Genomic DNA, 21,122 nt, shown 5'->3' with positions numbered 1-21,122 from the left:
TTCTTTCATCATGTTTGCTTCATCCTGTTCTCCTGTTTCTTATTAAGATTCTCCTGCCTCACCATCTTAGTCGCTTCAGCGTAAGATATTTTCTCTTTCACTCGTCTCTGCTCTGCAACAGCCTGCTGTTCATGGCTTCACACCGCAAATTCACATGTGGTTAATAGATGCAACATTTTTGAGTCACAAAGAAAAAGGAATAAATACATAATTTTGCCTATAGTATATAATTTACATTGTATATTTTACTTTATTATTATTAGTAGTAGTAGTATCATATTCTCTTTTTTTTAGTTTTTAGTTTGTTTTAGTTCTAACTGTTGTGATTATTACTGGTGATAATATTCATTTTGGTTATAATTGTGTTATTAGGGTGGTCCTATTTATAGGGGCCAGGATTTGAAATAATTAATGGAGGATGATAGACTTTTATATTCACTAATTTGATTTTGATTCGAATTGAATTGATTTTATTGTTAGATTTGTCTTGCATGTACGGAGTGCATGGAAGTTATTGTAAACTCTTAAAGGTGCATGATGTAGTTTTGGGATCTTCAGTGACTGATTTTTTTTTTTTATGCCTAAACAAACTAAGCAAACAAATACACACAATGTTATACTGTTTTACGACACAATTCGTAAAACACACAATTTGCACTGTTTTACTTTGTTTATATGTGGCGGACCCTGCCACCTTTCTAGCTTCAAACAGTGTTCTGGGGATCTTATTTTCCTTTGAGAACAGTTTGGTTATTTAGCTATGGAAAAATCATAATAAATAATAAATATTTCTGAGTTTGTATTATTACCTCAATGATATTGTAAATATTAAAATTCTGAGTTTGAATTTCTTCTCCAACACTACATCATGCCCTTTAATGTGAATGGCAACAGAAATATCTAAACAACCCAAAATAGGAACAACAATCCTATTGTTACAGTCTGTTAAACATTTCATTTGTGTGCGCTGTTTTATTTTATGACAAAATGAAAGCAGACCGCACAGGATGCCAAGTGGGTACGTAGTGATCCAGCCACTTCCTCAGCAGTTTCATCATCAATGTTATGTCCTTTCACAGCTTGTTGTTGAAAATGCAAATACAGTTCAGTGAGGGTGGATCAAAGCTTGCAGGATGGAAAAGTGTCAACTGCTGACTGTTACCCAGGAATGCATCTTTCAAATACTGCTCTTTGTTTGAGTGGGTCAACTTGGGATTTCCAACTTGGCTCTGTGATTGTGCTCCCAGCCTGGGTCTGTTGCTATCACATCTGGAAGAGAGTCAGAGAGTGAGGAAGGAAGTTGGCGAATGAAACACTGCTGTTGATGTGTTGTTTGTGTTGTGCGTTGTGTCTCTGTATGGACACTGGGGGAACGTTTCAGACAGTGGTAATGATGTGGTCGGGTGATCTGGGGTGTTCAGCCCATCAAGGAGTTCAGGGGCTCCACAGAGGAAATGTAAACACTGCACTGTGTGCTGTCAGTGGGACTGGGCTGGTACTACTGAAACAACATAAATGATAACAATGAAAAGTACCGATGTTAGTGTGTCTGTGTGTGGAAGAGAGAGAACAAGTAAGATGAAGTTAACACTGAGTTGACTAGATTTAAAAACAGACCTTCCTCCCTCCAGTGAGGCCCTCAGGGCTTGTGATCCATCTTTTCTCCCGTCCCCCCTCCTCTACAGGCTGCCGCTCCATCTTTTCTCCCGTCCCCCCTCCTCTACAGGCCGCCGCTCCATCTTTTCTCCCGTCCCCCCTCCTCTACAGGCCGCCGCTCCATCTTTTCTCCCGTCCCCCCTCCTCTACAAGCTGCCGCTCCATCTTTTCTCCCGTCCCCCCTCCTCTACAGGCCGCCGCTCCATCTTTTCTCCTGTCTCCCCTCCTCTACAGGCCGCCGCTCCATCTTTTCTCCCGTCCCCCCTCCTCTACAGGCCGCCGCTCCATCTTTTCTCCCGTCCCCCCTCCTCTACAAGCTGCCGCTCCATCTTTTCTCCCGTCCCCCCTCCTCTACAGGCCGCCGCTCCATCTTTTTTTTCTGGTTACCGCCCCTTTTGTTGAGCGTTGCAGTGCGCATGCTCAGTGTAGTAGCCGGTTATGGCGGCGGTGTGTGTTTGTCCATGAGGTGGGGGACGCCTGCTATTCTTGCGTCCTGTGACAGAGCGATCCAAGCGAAGCGCTGCCATGGCTGCAGTGTTTGACATTGATTTGGACCAGCCGGAGGAAAATGTCTCCGACGATGAGAACGAGGAGGTACTTTAATGGGAGATGTTGAAACGTAACTGCGAGAGTTGTGACAGCAGAAACTCTTGATGCACAGCAGCTAGCTGTTAGCCTGGTAGCCTGGTAGCCTGCCAGCCACCGCAGGCCTGCTCCTGCAGCCGGGGCTCCCGGGGCCTTGTCAAACACGGTTAGCACAGGCTAATGCTAGCTCGCCACCGTTAGCTTGACAGCGATCATGACAGAGCTGTCACCTCTTCTGTCTTTATATTACCAGGAGCGATAGCTAGAGATGAAATGCATGCGTCGTGAGCGCTGTCACGTTGAAAAACCACCGCTGTCATGTTGGAGTTGAGCAAGCAGAGCCTTACTTGGCCAAAGGTGCTGCAGTGATAAATGTGGCTCGGTGTGCAACAGTTTATTTTGGCAAGCCTGTTACAGAGTGTCGGATCCCATCGAGTCTAAAATACAACAGCACAACACCATTTGCATTTATGAGAGTAATAACCACTCAGATAATGTGTAAATACTGCTTAATGCACGTGCCAGAGTCTCTTATCACACCAAAACATGATCACCTGCTGTTAAAGGAGTAGTGCAGTGACTGAAGAGCAGATACAGTACAAAGTACAGTAATTATTTGCACATACATATATTTCATTAAGATAAACAAGTCTTGCTAAATATCTTGCCTCATGTTGATGTTCATGGATTGGGCAACTCTTTCATCACTGCAGCTCTTGTTTGTGGGTATCACATCTCAGCTTCTGTGAACACACATTTGTTGGCTAAACTTATTGTACAGTAGGATATACTGTAAAGTTAAGATACAGCTAGATATTGTTTTCATTATCGGTTCATCTGACAGTGTCTCCGTGAAGTGATTAGTTGTTTGTTATATGAAATGAGAGAATAAAGAAAAAGAAAATGCCCTTCACAGTTTCCTGGATCAGAGATGATGCCTTCAAGTGACTTGTTTTGTTTCAGACAACACAGTAATAGTCTGTTAACAGTGATCTCAATACAGAGAAAAGCAGCAAATCCTCAATCATGAGAAGCTGGAACAAGAAAATGTTTTGCATTTTTGCTTAAAAGATAACTAAAATGATAACTGAATATTTAAATAGCTGCTAATTAATTTCCTGTTGATCACTAAACAATTACTGGTTGCTGATCTAAATGTGAGCAGTTATAATCTCAGTTGTTATATGATGTCATCTAAAGTACTTTTATTTATTATTTAGATTTGAATAAGCTTGATTCTATATTTAATTGCCGCCATCATCGTGCTTATAGCAATTTATTTGTATAGGATGTCAAGTGTCGTGCTTTACATCAACTTACTTAACGCACATAAAGTTTTAAACACAATAAAGAAAGGGAAATGCAGAAATTTTCTCGTGAGGTTAAAGTAGAAATGAAAAGTCAATAAATAAAACTATAATCTCTGATGTCATGTGGACGTTCTGAAGCAAGTTCTTCTCCAGTTCATTGTTAGAAAAAAAAACTTATTAACTTGTGATTTTCTGCTTTTTCTTTCCAGGTTCAACTCAATGATATCATGGACCAGTGCAGTGGATTTGAGTTGTAAGTATTCAACATGTCCGCCTGCGCGTGTGTGTGTTCATGTACCATTTTTTGCAATTGAATCGATGAAACAATATGTATTAAATGTTGTCTTTGCAGCAACATGGACGACTGTGAGAAGATTGAGATATCAGAGGACAACGTCAATCAGGGGACGGAGAACATCAGACCGGAGTGCTTTGAGCTGCTGCGAGTCCTGGGGAAAGGCGGCTATGGAAAGGTACCTGTGGTTCACGAGAATGGGCACTTAACACTGTGGATCATATTCCCTCTATAATGTGAAGCACTGCATTATATTGACTCTGATTCTTTCAACTGTTGATGTGATTATTTGAAATATTTTATTCTTTTCTCTTCCGTGCAGGTTTTCCAAGTCAAAAAAGTCGTTGGCGCAGCGGCGGGCAAAATATTTGCCATGAAAGTTTTAAAAAAGGTACATTTTATATTTAATACTGAAACACAATCCTGCTTAAATCACTTCACTTAGAGTGATGTGCAGCTGCTCTCAGTCTGTGTCCTGTGAACGTAATGATTGCACGCTTGTTATTACAAATAAACATTATTGTGCCTCTGTCTGCAAATATTGGCTGTCCTTGAAGCCGGCGGTGGGGTAAGATTTCACTGCTAGTTGGTAGATTGCCATCTCCGCTGCTGCAGCATTGGCACCTAAAACTCTCTGCCTCAGCCCGTTAGATTCTGCTTGATGCTCACGCTGCTTCTGCTCGAACGGCTAAAATGACCCCAGTGACCCGCTGAAGACATGCCAGATTTCAGCCGGTCGTTATGGTTGTTAAGCTGAAAAGGGGCGAGCGTTTATGTGCAGCACAGCTTTGATAAAGTCCTGTAGGCACGGGCCCGTGTTTATGAAGCATCTCAGAGTGCAAAATAAGTCCTGACTTGCCCAAAATTCTCAGAGTGATGCATATGCAGTCCTATCAGCTATCTGACCCGAGGACATCAGTCATGTAATTTCCAGAGAGCTGCAGAACTGGTCCCACCTGTTAGGAGTTCCCAGCAGGTGGACAGTGATAAGAGAACATTTAAAAACTGCAGGAAGTCATTATTAAGTGTGTGTGTGTGTGTGTGTGTGTGTGTGTGTGTGTGTGCACGAGTGTGTGAGAGAGAGCACTCATCAATAACTACATTGATTCTGAGATGCTTGAGAAACACAGGGCCAGATTATACAACCAAAGTAATGGCCAGCAGCCAGGCTAGCTCTGCCGTATGGACAACAATTAGTTAATTTTGAGTCTGTTGTCTAGTAAAGTGAACAAAAGCAAGCAAGTTCAAATCCTTCATCTGAACGAACAGAGAGGGTCAATAATGACTTCACGGTCAGCAGGCGGGTAATCGGAGGGCTCGTCACAGCCTCGATCCGCCTGCTTGAGCTCCATATGTTGTCGCAGTTCTCACACACAAAGCTGAGACAACACTGTTGCTGCTGACAGGCGGCTCTTTAGCTCTCTGACAGAAGTGGTTAGCAAACATAAACAGGAGCAGGAGCAGCATAGAGCAGAGGAAGAGTGTGGAGAGGAACAGAAGGGACTGACTGTGCACAATTGTGCTACTGACATCATTATACTCTGGAGAACTGTAATCCAAATATATACAGTGTATTTTAAAGCACAGTCAGCTGTTATATAGTGGAATACTTCTCTCTATTAGCAGCTCGTAAGGCTGTGACATGTAGTCAGATGTTTGGAGAATTTCACAGTTTTCACTAGTCTCAGCAGCGCTGGACATTGACTAATGTTGATGTGCTTGTTCGGGGCGGGGGGGCCACCAGGCTATGATTGTACGCAACGCCAAGGACACGGCCCACACCAAGGCGGAGAGGAACATCCTAGAAGAGGTGAAGCATCCCTTCATTGTGGATCTCATCTACGCCTTCCAGACAGGAGGGAAGCTGTATCTCATCCTGGAGTACCTGAGTGGTCAGTACAAGATGATGCACACACACAAACGCACATTGTGCAGGAGTGTGAATGCATGCGATGTCAGTGTTGAAATGCTTCTATGTTTAATCATGTATAAACCTTTGGAGACGGTAGTGTTCTTTATGTGTGTCACCCATGTTAACAGCGTAAACATGTGTTCACCTGTGCAGGAGGAGAACTGTTCATGCAGCTGGAGAGGGAGGGCATCTTCATGGAAGACACAGCCTGGTGAGCACTGATACACAGACATGTTGGCAGACTGTCTGTGTCATCGGAAAGTACTCATTTGTGATTAACTCAAACACAGTTTAGTTCTGTTAACTGCAGGTAATATGCTTCATGTTTATGACAAGTCAAAGCTCACCAGTAAAATCAACCTAACCTAACTTAAACTGGTACAGACATATTGTATATTAATACCACATGCAGACCAGACTGGTGGATCCTTATTTAGGATTAGTTTCTCTGGCCTGAAGTTGTTTGTTGTATTAAGTGAGAGGTTTTCTTTGTTTTTCTCTCTAGTTTCTACCTGGCAGAGATCTCCATGGCTCTGGGCCACCTGCACCAGAAGGGCATCATCTACAGAGACCTAAAGCCTGAGAACATCATGCTCAACAGCCAAGGTGTGTGTGTGTGTGTGTGTGTGTGTGTGTGTGTGTGTGTGTGTGTGTGTGTGTGTGTGTGTGTGTGTGTGTGTGTGTGTGTGTGTGTGTGTGTGTGTGTGTGTGTGTGTGTGTGTGTGGATCACAGTTATTATTTTAAAGTAACCATATTTAAAAGAAAATGTTTTCCTCCATCTGGAGAACAAGATGTATCGGCCAGTTAAACTCTGCAGCGCTACAGTTCTTCATTATGTTGCTATCTTTTTACCTTTATCAAATAATTGCAGCTTCATGCTATTTAGATTTGACACAAAGCCATATTGCGATTTCCATTATATTTCAATTCATTGCGCAGCCCTAGTTTAATGGCATCTGAGTGGAGGATTAGTGCTACTTGAACTGTTTATCTCAAGGTGCTCAATTTATTATATTTGTCTAATAGTAGTGGATGGAAACGCACGTTATTTTGGATTTTCTTTTACCAGTTTTCTGTAAATTGTTGAATTAGGTGCGTTTAGGTCCCACAAATAATTAAATTATAAACAACAGTATATAAGTAAATAAAGGTTAAATGCAAACGTATGATGAGGATTGTAAATAACTGCATGTGAATATGTGTGACTTCCTTCCAGGCCATGTAAAGTTGACAGACTTCGGTCTTTGCAAAGAGTCGATTCACGACGGCACGGTCACCCACACGTTCTGCGGCACCATCGAATACATGTAAGTCGAGCTCTCTCATTTTCCTCCTCGTGCACTCGCTCTCCTTCTCCTCACATGCTTGCTCATTAAGTTGAGTTAATTAGTGAAAAATGCGCCCTGATGTCGTTGCAGGGCCCCAGAGATCTTGATGAGAAGCGGACACAACAGAGCCGTAGACTGGTGGAGTCTGGGCGCTCTGATGTACGACATGCTCACAGGAGCGGTCAGTTAAGATTTCTGCTTCACTCTCATTAAAGCGCCGTCATGAAATATGAATCGTAATTGGAAACGTTTAAGTAACCCCTTCCTCCCCTCTTTCTAGCCGCCGTTCACCGGTGAGAACCGGAAAAAGACGATTGACAAGATCCTGAAGTGTAAGCTCAGCCTGCCGCCCTACCTCACACAAGAAGCTAGAGATCTCCTGAAACGGGTACATGCTGTTTGTGTAAAGTTCACACTACTTGTGTTTATCCAAAACAAGCATGAAGTTGTTGTGCAAGTATTCTTCTGACATGTGACTGATGGTTGTGCAGCTGCTGAAGAGAAACGCCTCATCACGACTGGGAGCGGGCGCAGGTGATGCCACGGAGGTGCAGGTGAGAATACAGACACACCGGCTCTACTGCTGACCTCTAAACAGCAATATACTGCTTATAAATCAAATGCAGAAATGAACATGCCCTAAGGAGTATGGGTCACTTATGTAGATTGCTTCAGAACATATGCTCTGCCTGCACTGCTGCAGATCATACATAGTTACAGAGACTATAATTGGCCTGGCTTTGGTTCAAGAAGACATCCAGAGACTCTAATATGCAGAGGCCTTGGCCTAAAAACCCTCTATTTTACACTGGAAAAATCCGTGGCTGCATGACTGGCAATTTGTTTAAATCTTTCCAGACTGAGAAGCGATGTTTTGTGGCCCTCTGTCGTTTATAGCAACGCTCTGATATTTTCTAGGCTCATCCATTCTTTCGACACATCAACTGGGAGGATTTGCTGGCTCGGAAAGTGGAGCCTCCCTTCAAACCTTTCCTGGTGAGTATAGGAGGAGCAGACCACAGGGAAGCCTACATTTGATACTATGTGATTTAGAGAAAATTGTTAAATGTTTAAAACAGATCACTGTCAATTCACAAGATCGGGTTGAACCAACTGAACATGCTTGTGGGTTTGAACTCAGGTCTTCTCGTGTTTCAGACAGTGTTGTTAGTCGACACATCTTCTCACGTTGCCGCTCCTCCTCACCTGTGTTTGCCCTCTCGTCTATCTCTGCAGCAATCAGCCGAAGACGTGAGTCAGTTTGACTCGAAGTTCACCAGTCAGACACCAGTCGACAGCCCCGATGACTCAACCCTCAGCGAGAGTGCCAATCAAGCCTTCCTGGTGACCTCTCAGGCTACAATTCCTCATCGTTTGTTTGTTTTGTTGAGTTTGGAAACTATTTGGAATATGGAACCATGTTTAGTATGTTAAGGAAACACCCAAAAACTCTCAAGACATTGTTTTTGAGTTTACATACTCATCATTTGTTCAATGGTAGACAAAGTTGATTTTCTTTTAAAGATACAACAAATAAGTCAAAGGTGGTTCAACAGTCTTTTGAATAAGGAAAAATGTTAAGAAGATTTGAAAATGTCAGTGTATAAAAACATCATACGTGCTCAATTTAAAGACAACTCTGTTGTGCTCATAGTGCATCACAGTGCACAAATAACTAGAAACCACATCAGTCAGCTGGAGCTCTGTTGGATCTGGATCCGTGCCGCTGCTTCTGACCACAGTCAATCAATCATTTCTTCCTCATTCTTGCTCTTCCCACCGACCTGCCTCTCATCTGTGTCTGTGCACCAACCATGCCTCTGTTTTGTCTCTGATGTCTTTGTTCTTGTAGGGATTCACATATGTTGCTCCATCAGTCCTGGAAAACATCAAAGAAAGGTTCTCATTTGAGCCAAAAATCCGCTCCCCTCGACGGATCATGGGCAGCCCGAGAACACCTCTCAGGTACGTCATCTGCAGCTGGCACATAGAGACAAACATGTCTAATTATGTTCTACTACCCATATTTCCACAGTGAGGCCTTGTTTAATTCCTGATATTCCTCATTGAGCAGCCAATTCTTGTTTTATATTTTTGAATTAAAGATTGTAAAGTTTCCCTCCAAACTACATGTTTAATAACAACAGCTTCTGGTGTATTAAATCCACATTATAAAGATATCATTGTACGTGTTGTCATATCAATAATGAGATTAAACTTTGGCTTTCTTTATCATGCAGACCGATAGATAAAACCCAGTAAGGCTGCACAGAATGAGAAACGATCATTTTCTTGATTAATCGATTAGTTGTTCAGCCAGAAAAGTCAGAAAAGCTCAAGATGACCTTAAATGTCTTGTTTTATCCAGAACCCAATGGTATTCAGTTTACTGTCAGAGAGGAGTGAAGAAACCAGAAAATGTTCACATTTAAGAAGCTGGAATCAGAGAATTTTTACCTTTTTTTTTTTTTAAGTACTCAAACCAATTAATTGATTAACAAAAAAGTTGCTGATTAGTTTATTAGTTGACAATAAATCCATTAATCATTGCAGCTCTAAGTCTGTTTTCCAAAATGTTCACACATCTCTGGTCATGGTGGCTGAATGACTTTTAAAATGGACAAGAATATAGCAAAAATACACATGAAAATAAATCTTCCGAACGCCTCCTCTCTTTCTGTCTTTTTCAGCCCAGTCAAGTTCTCAGCGGGCGACTGCTGGGCCCGGAGCCCCCTCCTCCCCGGCGGAGGACCAAGCGTCCTCCAGTCACCTCAGGACCAGGCCATGGAGCTGTCCACACCAGAGCAGATGGATGTCACAACAAGCTCCGAGGCCTCGGCCCCTCTCCCCATCCGTCAGCCTACCGGCGTCAACCTGGGTCAGATGAAGCAGCAGGCCTATCCTGTGGCGGCCAAGCGGCCCGAGCATCTACGTATGAACCTATGACCCGCCGCGCCTCTTTAGGAGAGTTTATTTCTTGACTCTTTTTTTCTTTTTGTTGATATTTTTTTAAGAAACAAAGCAAAAAGATATGGATGTTAGAGACAATTAAAATCCAAAATTGCACATCCGCACACTACATATACTGTCACAGCCTGGAGTTTGTGCGCGGGTCTGGGACTCCAGCAAGTGCTACCGACGACATCACCGTCTCACCACTTCTCCTCCGACACCTCAGGTCTCATGACCTTTCGTCTTCTGACCCTCACTTTATGAAATGGACTGGAAATCTTTTGAGGAGAAAGCGGGAAATCAAAGGCGGTGTAAACACAGTATGCAAGCGATTTAAAATGCAGTCGGTCTTCAGTACAAGATGACGTCCAAAGTGCTTTGTGCTGTTTGAATGAACGCCAGCGAGGAAGTTGCTTCCACCGGGAGATTCTGACGGTTCTTCTTAGACAAAAATGCTTTCTGGCTATGAATGAAATTACATGAATTTGGTTTATTATTGAAAAAGATCAAAGAAATCATTGTGAGCCGCGGACAAGCAGAGGTTCTGGTGTTGATGAATATAGCTTTATGTCTTAACAATGTTTTACAGAATGGATGCATTAACTGCTATACATCAATGATGAATCAGACAGCCTAAATTAAACAAGAAAAAAAACACGTTGACTTTTTATATTCTTTGGGCGTTGGTGTTGTGGATGACTTGTGGAATGGCTTATTTGATGTGGGAACCATACTTCAATTATCTGCTCTTCAGGCGTACTACACTACGGGATGTATCACTGGATTAGTTGACGCGTCACCACCCGACATAATTCAGCTTGATCACCATCACTACCCCAAACCATCAAACTGATCTCGGTGCTGCTTTGTTGTGACCCCACTCTGGCCTCTCCAAGAGACTGCGGGCCTCAGCGGTGACAGGAAGTCAGAGCCCGTCTGACTTCATACTGGAGACTGTGGCACCAGTTGATCTGGACAGTCTGCAGCTGTGGGGGTTTAAAGCTCCAAATACACATGGGGCAACATTTACACTCTGTTGCATCAGCATTCACTTGTTTAGGAGGGGAATTTTAGAAATCCTGAAAAGCAAGGAAAATTATAATAAAATGTTAAAAACACAGAGTGCGTCGTGTCTTTTGTGTTTCAGGGAAGACGATTCAAGACTTCACGAGTATGCTTGTTTTTTTTTAATTACATAAGATTCGTTTCAAATCTCATCAACGTTTCATCGTATGAATGTCAAAGTTCGTCATCAGAACATTATAGAATGCTGCTACTGCTAGCATATTTAACCTTCAGATTATACCGTCATCCTGTGCTTTCTTTGTCCTGTGTATGATTGGGGATTTGGACTCATTGTACACAAAAGCTGTGCAAATTAAAAAAACAAAATCACTGATTTTAATTTAAAAAAAACAGGGATCTGAGGTTACATTGTGAGACAAATTAAATTTCTCACAGTTCACCACCGAAAAGCCAGTAAGCCTAAAATAACTAACCACAGTTTAAAATATAAAAGATAATGCATATATTGCAGAAATGAACACAAACTAATATTAAAACCCTGATTCCAAAAAATTGTGACACTGCGGCTCTCAAGTCTTTTGAACATTTGGTCGTTGTACTGCATTCAATTGACTATATTCTGAAAAAAGGATTTGCAAATCTTTGCATTCGGTTTTATACGTTTCACACAGCGTCTGCACTTTTTTGGAATCCGGGCTGAATGTCAAACAAACTCAAAACAACAAACGGTACCCTGTTAAGACAAAAAGGCTCTCAGGATGGAGTATCCTCACATTGCAGTGACATGCTGACATAACTTGTGAGTTAAAGGTAGTGTATACAGTGCTTCTGAGCATTTCAGAGGGATCGCTGGCCAAAATCATCGGCCATATAATAGTAATCCATAAACTGTTTGACCTTTTACATCGAGTTCACAAAGCAGAAGAAATCACAAATGATGCAAATTGAGTTAAAAATGAGTCTCTATCCTTGAACCCTGATTGTGTGCTTCAACCTTTACATTTGACAGAGCAGTGGGACTTTCAGTGCTGGCTTTAGAGAAAATACTGTAACATTCAGTTCTATGTACAATATGCAATACATAAACAGAGTGTTGCCTGTCAAGTTTCTGAACAAGGCTGCTGGTCTGAGACCTGAACTGTTTTGGGGGCGAGAAATTAAGTGTTTGTTTTCAGGCTGGTGTTGATATCCATCTGCCAAAAGGAACTTTGATTTACTACTTATTTATTACTATCAGGACTCCTGTATTAAATTATTGCAGTGATTATTAATATACAGTATATTGGTCTTTCACATACACTGTGTCTCAATAATGATGCATCTATAAAACTGGAAAATGCTGCAAGATACACAAGGGCCTGGCTGATAAAAAAGAAATAAGCATATATGTATATATAGAAATATTTTGGATATTCTTCTTTGAACTTGAACCAACCAGGCGCTATTAATAACAAATATGTTGCAACAGTTAAAAGCTGCACGGTCTAATATTGCTATTAAAGATTTGAGTTGGTGCTTTAATGGTTGAAACTGATCAGGTTTAAGGAAAAGTTCGGAAAATGAAAGACTGCTCCAAAAAAAACCCAAAACATTCAAAGCCACTGTACAAAATTAAAGTCGTCATAAGTAATGTGTAAAACAGAAATAACAGAAGTAAAGAAATCAGACATGTTTTGTTGAAAACAGTGTTACACTATGAGTATTCATCAATTTAACAACTTCATCTTCAAGTCACTGTCATGTTCCCTGCCTTGATTATTTTACTACAGCTCTAACAAAAGTTGGTTATGAATTGTTAAACAAGAACTAAAAAAAAAAATAAACAAGGCACAAATTACTTCAGATGAAATATATATTTAAATAATCATTAAAAAACATTGGTTCAGATTTGAGTCAAACAATGAATGATAATGGTATTGAAAGATATTCTTCACTCTGGGTTTAACTCACTTGAATTAACAGCTTTGTCTGTTTTGCCTGTCTTTTCCCTTAAGTATCCTTTTAATATGCATTAAATGGTGACTGGCCAGGAAGGTCTGAAGTGCTGCGTTTACTAAGCTGTACAGCTCACTTGTAATTCTCACATATAGTAAACTCAACAATCTGGATCCAAGCAGGTAAAAACAAACCCAGGAAGTTACTTGAACATACTCTTTGACTCAGCTCTGGTTTGGTTTGACTGTTTCAAGCAGCAGAATATAGATTCAGAAAAAAAGAAACATCTACAAAAGGTTTTAGCTAGTCTGACCGGTAGTTTCAGGTTTGAGGAAACTGTTACAGTTAGCATGAGTAACAATGAGAAGGATTTTTACATCCAGAGAGACAACGGTGTCCTTCATCACATTAATGTACTTCAATGTGAGACAGTGTGAGTGTTTTCTGAACGTAGAAGCTAGAGAAGGACCAGAGGGACTAAACCAGACGGATGAGAGCGGAGTCACAGCATGTCCTCCATTCAGTCGTTGTTGGAGCAGCGTACGCAGAGGTGCAAAGAAAACAAAGTCTGTGGCGCTGATGATGATCAGAGTGTCCTCACTGATTAACTCTGCAACTCCATGCAGCGGGGCTCTGTTCCTGCAGTCGCCTCATTTTCTTCCCTAACCACACCCACCAGGCTAAACCAATCACAACACACACCACTGACTCCACGTAGTAGCCGTCCAACGTCGTCACACAAGCGCCGCCCTCCTTAACGCACAGCTGGAGATGGGAACAAAAAAGGGGTTGTCAGTTACTCAAATCTAGATAATCACATGCACCACGTTCTCCCTCACTGTGCTTACTCACCCCTGCCTCCACTGGAGAGCCGCAGCTCTGCCCGACGGCCCCCTGACACTCCTTAGAGGTGAGTGGATCCACCATCCACAGAGCCACAGTGGAGGGCCAGTTCCCACCGAGGTTAGTGACTGTGTTCAGCAGTGTCATGTAGGTCCCGCCGATTAGGGGGTCGCTCACTTTGGCATGGAAGGCCATGCAGGCCACATACATGCTGTACAACGCCACCTGGGTTGGCAACACGGAGGAACATTTGTTGAAGATGATCCATTCCTGAACTTATGACATTTATAGATTTCATTCAGATCTCATCATTTTTTGTTTTTATGAACAAGAATCCAAGGTCCTGAAAAATAATATTTATTATCAATTATTCCTAAGCCAAAGTACTACATCTCTGTCACAATGATTTTCATGACATATTAAAAGATAAATTAAAAAAAAAAGAAAATGATTTTCCTGTCCCTGGCCTTTTAGATTTTCTTGTTGCACAGTGACATCTGGGGGCAAAGACAGGAAGTGAGACATGGTTGTGAGGAGAAAAAGCAAATCATGTTAACACTTGACGGCCTTCATGTATGTGTAAATATCCTCTACAACACACTCATTAACAGGCATGTTAATAGATTACATTAGAACCTGACCATTACTGGATTTATGGAGCCAATGGCGACACCAATATGAGGGTAAGAAATTATTATAACAATATATTGGCTGATATTCTATATATATTATATATCCCATTATGGTGTATATATAGATCCCTCAGAGAACTGTGTCAAGGAGGCAGGATATTTTATGATTTAACAATAAACTTAAAGTGACACCAAAACAGCCAATTTCACTGGGAATTTAATAATAATAAATTTTAAAAAAAAATTCACTTATCGACATATATCGGACAACATATACAGTATGCTGATATCGATATATCTGCGGTAGGCCAATATCGGCTGATAAAAATGGCTGACATATATCAGTTCAGCTCTAGATAACATTATTACATAGATCAATTGCTTTTTATGAGGCATTTTCATCCCTAAAGCCAATTGCCTTTTGTGCTCAAGGTCATTTTAGCGCATTTCAGCCAGTTTCCATTAACCATCCTATGAGCAGACTTTGGACATGCTGCACATAATGTGGTAAGGGTCAACAGCTCTTTCTTAGAAGCAGTCTGGCACTGTTTGTATGTTGCTGTCACCTGTAAAAACTACGATAATGGCTGGGCAACAATCAGAAATGATGAGAAGAAGGAGACATTAAAGAGAGTAACAGAAAAAACAAACCTGATGCAATGCGTAGCTGAGCAGCACTATGGCGTAATAGTAAACAGGAAACCCTCCTTCTTGTTTCACACTGGGGGTCCACCACACCAGCAGAGCATACTCCAGTCCTATAAGCAACCTGCAATCGCAAAACAACTATTAGCTTTTAGTTCATTGAAGAAATGTGTGTGTGGTTTTCTGTTTTTGTATGTGTGTGTCACAACCTGAAAGGGAAAGCCTTGTAGAAGACATCGAGAGGTCTGGGCCCTGCTGTGTATTTACTGATGATCACAGGTAGTAGGATCTGTAGAGGCACCATAGGCACTGCCAGCAATGCCAGCTGCTCCTTGGGAACTCCAGCCTCCACCAGCTTCAGACCTGTCACTGCATCTGCTGCAGAGAAGCCCATCTGAAACACATGGATACGTCTTTAATTCATGGTGCAAACAAGTTATACTTCAGAGGTAAACCAAATATTCATCAAGTAACGGTGAAGTACTTTAGCAGTGAGGAGCAGGGAACAAAAGGTGAAGACTGTGGGCATCTTGATGATGGAGAACAGCAGCTTGTAGGTTTCCATGACGCCCTGTGTCTCCTCCTGTTGGACTCTCCTCTTTCCTCTGCCGTGATCGTTTTCCCTTTTCATGATGGCCACCAATGTTGTGGAAACCAGGAACACCACTCCCCAAAAGAACAAGAAGTCTGCAGCAGAAGTACAGAAAGCACAAATTACAGTTCTGTTGTAAAGCATCACAAAAAAGCTATTTTTTCTTGTCAGGGAATTGTAATACCTGACAAGGTGACGATACCCGTGTCCTTGGGCTCTATTCTGAGGTATTTGTTGCAGAAGTCTGCAGACTCCAGAGCCAGAAAAAGCACATTCCCTAGGAAGTAGCCAGCTGTCTGGCCCACAGAGTTGCATGTAGAAGCATAGCCCACATTCTCCCTGGATAACATAGTCAGGGCCCAGCCATCCACAGCTATGTCCTGAGGGGAAGGGAACATACAGCCATTGAAGAACTTCTCTTCCTGAGTGTGTTTTCATGTCAGTATTAATGAGCATCTACCTGTGTGGCTGCCAGGAAGGCCAGCATAAAGAAGACTGCAGTAAGGGTTACAATTTTCGGTCCTCCCTCACCCTGCAGCATTGAATTGACTGACGTAGAAAGGTAGAGCATGAAGAGGCCCAGCAGGTACTGTGTGGGTACCAGCCAGGACTTTCTGCAGAATCAGGTGAGAGGTGGAATTAGAAATGATCAGGAAACTAATCCACACAGAGGAAATCATCAGCATAAACAGCGCACACGTCTTTCTTACCTTCTACCAAACTTGCTGAAGTAGAGAGCATCCACCAGTGGTGCCCAGAGGAGCTTCAGACTGAACGGCCAGAAGACGAAGCTGAAGAAGGCTTGCTCTTTGTAGCTGACGCTCTTACTTTGTAAGATAAGCGGTATGCTACCAGCCAGTCCCAGAGGAATCCCCTGCAGCACATAGAGGAAAAGAAGAAGCAAAATGTTCCCCAACTCTCCTCGGATCCCAGGCCGGACTCTGTGCCTCCTGTCCTCAGAGTCTGACCCTCTGATGAGACCCTCTGCTTCCTCTTCCACTTCTGGCTCAGAGGAGCTCGTCTCTCCCCTGTCCAAGTTCCTTGCGATGGTGGCACCAGCCAGCTTCCTCTGCCGCCCGTTCTTGTGTGTAATCAAATCTGGGTGCTCCATGTTGGAGCAGTGGGCATCAAACCTGCTGTGCCCTCAGCAAATCTGCAGGAAAATCAGCGAGAACTATTGAAACAGCTAAACTGAAGATTAATATTTTCAATCACTTGAATCCAGTTCTGATTTTCGTTTTTTTTTTTGTTGTTGTTTTCTGGAAAGCAACATCATAATGGCAACAATTTAAAACAAAGTTATGGACAAACAGGTGGCTCCGCGCAAGAATAAAGATACTATCAAATAAAAGTACAAAGTACAATCTAATATTTGATATATATATAATATTTATGTATAATATGTGCAATGCATACTTATGCACACTGCAGTTAGTTTGTGACAAAATCAAAAACTGTGGCAATCAGTCATTATTTGGGTGAAAGGTGATTGTGAGACATCCAATGGCCCAAAACAAATCCAGGATTGTGTTCAATTTAAGAAGTCCCAGGATTTATAGAAATTTGTAGTTCAAACTGTACAGTAAGTATTGTACAAGAGACAAACTGAGTGTCCATTGTGTGAAACAAATTATTTACAAATCAAATGTATCCAGTCACTGTTTGGCTCGCTGACACCATCAGAAAGCAATTAAGGTTAGCTATGGAGCAGATTAATCAATGAATGTGTTAACTTAGTCGTTTTCAAACTTTTTCTTTAGGAGCCGAAAGAAGTTCACATTTCTGACCTCACAGTGTTTATTAATCATTAACAATGGCAGGGGAAGCAGCTGATAAATAAGGGTCAGCACGATGGAATAGACAAACTCTTGTTTGTTTGTTCTCCCTACATATATCCAATTCATTCACTTTAGTTTCACTTCATATTTTATCCCCTGGTCATCCACGACCCCTCTTCTGTGGCTCAATGGCCTCCAAGTTTGAGAACCACTGTAGTTAGCACCTGTCACCTTAATGTGACCAGCTGCTTCGTAAGCCCAGACACAAAGGACGACAAACACTTAAATTAACAACACGACAAAAAATAAATACATTTCAGTCGATTAATTGGGGTTAATATAAAGACACACAAAGGACGTGCATGAGGTGAAAAAGCAAAGTTAAATCGCACAAGCAGCGGGTGGATTCATGCATACCTGGTGAAGATGACAGCATGCCGAATCAAACAACAGCTCACAAACGGCTGAATTACAGAAACAATCAACGAGAAAATCGATTTTATTCGATGTTTATTCAATTACACACAGATGGCACCTTAATAACGGTGAGAAACACAAGAAAAGTACTACCGTATGACTTCAATTAGATTACATCGGCGAACATCAACACTGAAGAACCAGGAAGCTCGGCGTGTGCGTCGTCTAAATGTGTCCGGCACCCACAGCTGACGTGTCAAAAGCGATTGAATGGGGTTCCGCTTCTGTGCAAGTGCGCAGTCATACAGGAAGAAAGCACAATAATCTTGTAATAAATACTAGACGGACAATATCACGTAGAAACTGCTGTTGGGATACAACAATTTCATACTCAAAGTATACTCAAATAAAATACATTCAAGAAAATGCACTTTTAAGCCCATATCACACATTTTCAGACCTGGACAAAAATGTCCTCACAAGTAAGTCAGATGTCCACACAACAGCAGTGGGCTGTCCTCACATGCAAACACACGCGCGTGACACACACACACACACACACACACACACACACACACACACACACACAAATAAATAAGTGACAAGTGATGATGATCCTTTGGGTCATGATTAATGGAGGCTGTTTCCTTAGGGGCTGGAAATATTACACCAATAATAACATCAGTTCCAGGTAACGCCCAATTAACCAGCTCAATTAAAACAGTGTCATGACTTCACAGATATACTGATACACTGCATCTTTTCATTGGTATGGTATGATGGTACTTGAAAATAGGACTAGATCTATCTATCTATCTATCTATCTATCTATCTATCTATCTATCTATCTATCTATCTATCTATCTGTCTGTCTGTTATTATTTATTCATTATTTGGGATGGCAGTAGCTTGACAGTGGGGCCTTGTCTTGGAGACAGGAGCGTAGCTGGCTCAAGACCCACTCAGGCCAGACAGTACGGAGCGTGGACTGGAAGCTGGAGAGGTGCTAAATCATCTCCTTGGCACTGCCGGGGTGCCCTTGAGCAAGGCCCCGAATCCCCAACTGCTCGGAGCTCCCTTGCTCTGACACTTCTCCATACATTAATGCATGTGTCTAGGTCCCTGTTGTGCGTGTGTGTAAAAAAATAACATTTTCCAATTTCCCCATTAATAAAGTATGCCTTCTTCTTCTTCTTCTTCTATCATTGAAAGGTTCATCAGATGAGATTTATAGCATTATTCAACCAGCACACAACTATTTGCTCTATAAAGGTGTAGTGGAGTAATGGCATCCTGTCAGAGAATAAAGTCACACATCCTTTGTGTGTGTTCTGATCCAAGCGTCTCTCTTCTTTGTCTTGGTAGCTGGCCGCACGTGCATGTTAGTGCATGTGAGTTATGTGCTACAAGCTGCTAAAGGCCTCCAACTTGACTCTGAGCTGGTTTTTCCTCATCTCAACGAGCAAGTAACTTGATAGGTACATAACCTTACAGGCTAGTGTAGGCATGTTAGTTAACTAGTTGTTACAGACATTATGAATTTGTTTTGTTGAAATTGCTATAGATGTCGCTGAATGCTGTGTATAGCACCTTTAAAGTCTATGACTGTGATCACGTCTTGTGCTTTTTTTAATCATGAGTCATTATAAAACAATCGAGTTGTGCAAACTAATACAGGAATGATATCAGAAACCTGAGATTTCCAGCTAAAGACTACAAGTACCAGTTCGACTTCCTTGTCAAATGTGATTGGCGCGACAAAAGCCCTTTACCTGCTTACACAGAAATGATATGTATCAATACTGGAAATAGACCTATTTGGTTCTAGTGTTATAGGATATATTTTTTTCTATATATCCTGATTCAGAGTAGTGAAGCACTAAAGCGTGACTTGTGCCTTGAAGGTGTTAGTTTGTGACTAACTAACATATCTTTGAAAACCCTGCAGAAACCTTCTCAAGATCCTTGGGAAAGGGTCATGACGCACACATTACACTACATTTTATCAAGAGGTAATGAATAACGGCACGCTCTGCCTTGTGGTTGCTTATAAGTGCATGTGAAGCCATTTATCCACACTGATGGCATGTGACAACACACAGGCATATTTGGGTTGATCAGCATGTGATAGCAGGAGCACTGTGAAGCTGCAGTTGTAACCATGCAAGACGATAAATGTAAGTGACAAAGTGTCCCAATTTAGGAAAATAATAAAGCTTAATGTTTCTCTATTTCAGAACAGAGGATACTATTGAACTTATTAGGATTAACTTACGTTTTTTAATTTATTTAACTTATTCTCAAGGCTGAATTACCAGCTGGGAAAAGTGGGCAACTGCTTTGGTCCCCAGAAGACCCTGTACTTACATCTCAGTTAGTTTGTTGTAATCTGATTAATTGCAAATCTGTATCTGAATAGTCACCAGTAAAAGCACAATCATACATTTTATTACGGGGGCCTGCATTATCACTTGCCTTGTCTGTCTGTGTTATAGCGGGGCTTCGTTTCAAAATATACATGGTTCATATTCGTTAAATTAAATACCATAAACAGAGGGTTGATAGGGGCCAAAAGTCAACAGGAACTGGATTAATCCAGCCACACTAATGTTTCAGTCTGTTCGAACTGAACAGGAAGTACTGCTGCTATGGGTAGATAAATGTTCTTTGTGCACTGGTTTAGGACAATGGTTACATTTTGACTGGTTTTAATGGACACCTACCAGCCAATCAGAATCAGAAATGAGTATTTTGCTCCCATTCTTACCATCATGGTAATGATTGTCTGTTTTGTAAAGTGTTATTCATTACATTTTCCACAGGATGGTGCTGGTATTGTCACGTCTGACTATCCTCTCCCAGTGTTTCTGGTCAAGCCCTCTCTCAATAAATGTTAGAAAAGAGTCATCTAGCCTTGAAAGCCTTGCTAACATCAGAGCAGTCCTGTTTCTTTATTTTTACTAAATACATGAGAATTGTGTTCACAGCAAACAGTTTGATTTGTCATAGCATGGACCGCACAGCCGGAGCTATTAACATCAACGATGGCTTTGTTACAGCAGTTATTGCTATGAAGCACTTAATGATCTAATAAACTGTGTGTGACTGGTCCAAATCCCGCTTTGAAAAAGGTAATTTTTTACCTACTTTTCACTATCCATTCCCAGACTGATGAACAAGTTTCAAACATTTACTGATTAAAACTAAGAACATCA

General features: G+C 41.6%; 2 protein-coding genes across 3 annotated transcripts; one reads left to right on the top strand and one right to left on the bottom strand.

Moving 5' to 3' along the window:
• Positions 1-2,065: 2,065 nt before the first annotated feature.
• Positions 2,066-11,157, top strand: rps6kb1b (ribosomal protein S6 kinase b, polypeptide 1b). The gene is made up of 15 exons (XM_073481231.1): positions 2,066-2,250; positions 3,761-3,804; positions 3,904-4,024; positions 4,169-4,237; positions 5,591-5,738; positions 5,912-5,969; positions 6,264-6,364; positions 6,976-7,066; positions 7,178-7,268; positions 7,368-7,475; positions 7,579-7,641; positions 8,006-8,083; positions 8,324-8,431; positions 8,940-9,052; positions 9,778-11,157. Exons 1-15 carry the CDS (start codon positions 2,182-2,184, stop codon positions 10,031-10,033), a joined length of 1,518 nt encoding a protein of 505 aa, XP_073337332.1. The 5' UTR covers positions 2,066-2,181; the 3' UTR covers positions 10,034-11,157.
• A 1,393-nt stretch (positions 11,158-12,550) lies between these two features.
• Positions 12,551-18,140, bottom strand: slc33a1 (solute carrier family 33 member 1). 2 transcript variants are annotated; one of them, XM_073481222.1, is made up of 10 exons: positions 18,061-18,126; positions 17,908-17,954; positions 16,423-16,865; positions 16,173-16,326; positions 15,897-16,092; positions 15,605-15,807; positions 15,330-15,514; positions 15,127-15,244; positions 13,853-14,068; positions 12,551-13,765 (listed from the first exon to the last, which is right to left on the bottom strand). In XM_073481222.1, exons 3-10 carry the CDS (start codon positions 16,821-16,823, stop codon positions 13,598-13,600), a joined length of 1,641 nt encoding a protein of 546 aa, XP_073337323.1. In that variant the 5' UTR covers positions 16,824-16,865; positions 17,908-17,954; positions 18,061-18,126; the 3' UTR covers positions 12,551-13,597. The 2 variants fall into 2 exon arrangements, with proteins under 2 accessions (XP_073337323.1, XP_073337324.1); XM_073481223.1 differs by lacking the exon at positions 17,908-17,954 and having other exon boundaries at positions 18,061-18,140.
• Positions 18,141-21,122: the final 2,982 nt, after the last annotated feature.

This window comes from Pagrus major, chromosome 2 (genome assembly GCF_040436345.1).
Source record: "Pagrus major chromosome 2, Pma_NU_1.0".
In the NCBI taxonomy this organism is placed as follows: Eukaryota; Metazoa; Chordata; class Actinopteri; order Spariformes; family Sparidae; genus Pagrus; species Pagrus major.
Note: the sequence above shows the minus strand (reverse complement) of the source record. Positions and strands in the feature narration are given on the sequence as shown.

Coding starts and splice junctions, on each gene's coding strand:
- rps6kb1b (XM_073481231.1), top strand. CDS start 2,182: ATGGCTGCAGTGTTTGACATTGATTTGGACCAGCCGGAGGAAAATGTC. Junction 2,251..3,760: donor CCGACGATGAGAACGAGGAG/GTACTTTAATGG, acceptor TTTTCTTTCCAG/GTTCAACTCAATGATATCAT. Junction 7,269..7,367: donor ACGACATGCTCACAGGAGCG/GTCAGTTAAGAT, acceptor CCCTCTTTCTAG/CCGCCGTTCACCGGTGAGAA.
- slc33a1 (XM_073481223.1), bottom strand. CDS start 16,823: ATGGAGCACCCAGATTTGATTACACACAAGAACGGGCGGCAGAGGAAG. Junction 15,515..15,604: donor CCCTGCTCCTCACTGCTAAA/GTACTTCACCGT, acceptor CATGTGTTTCAG/ATGGGCTTCTCTGCAGCAGA. Junction 14,069..15,126: donor TCAGCTACGCATTGCATCAG/GTTTGTTTTTTC, acceptor TTGCCAACCCAG/GTGGCGTTGTACAGCATGTA.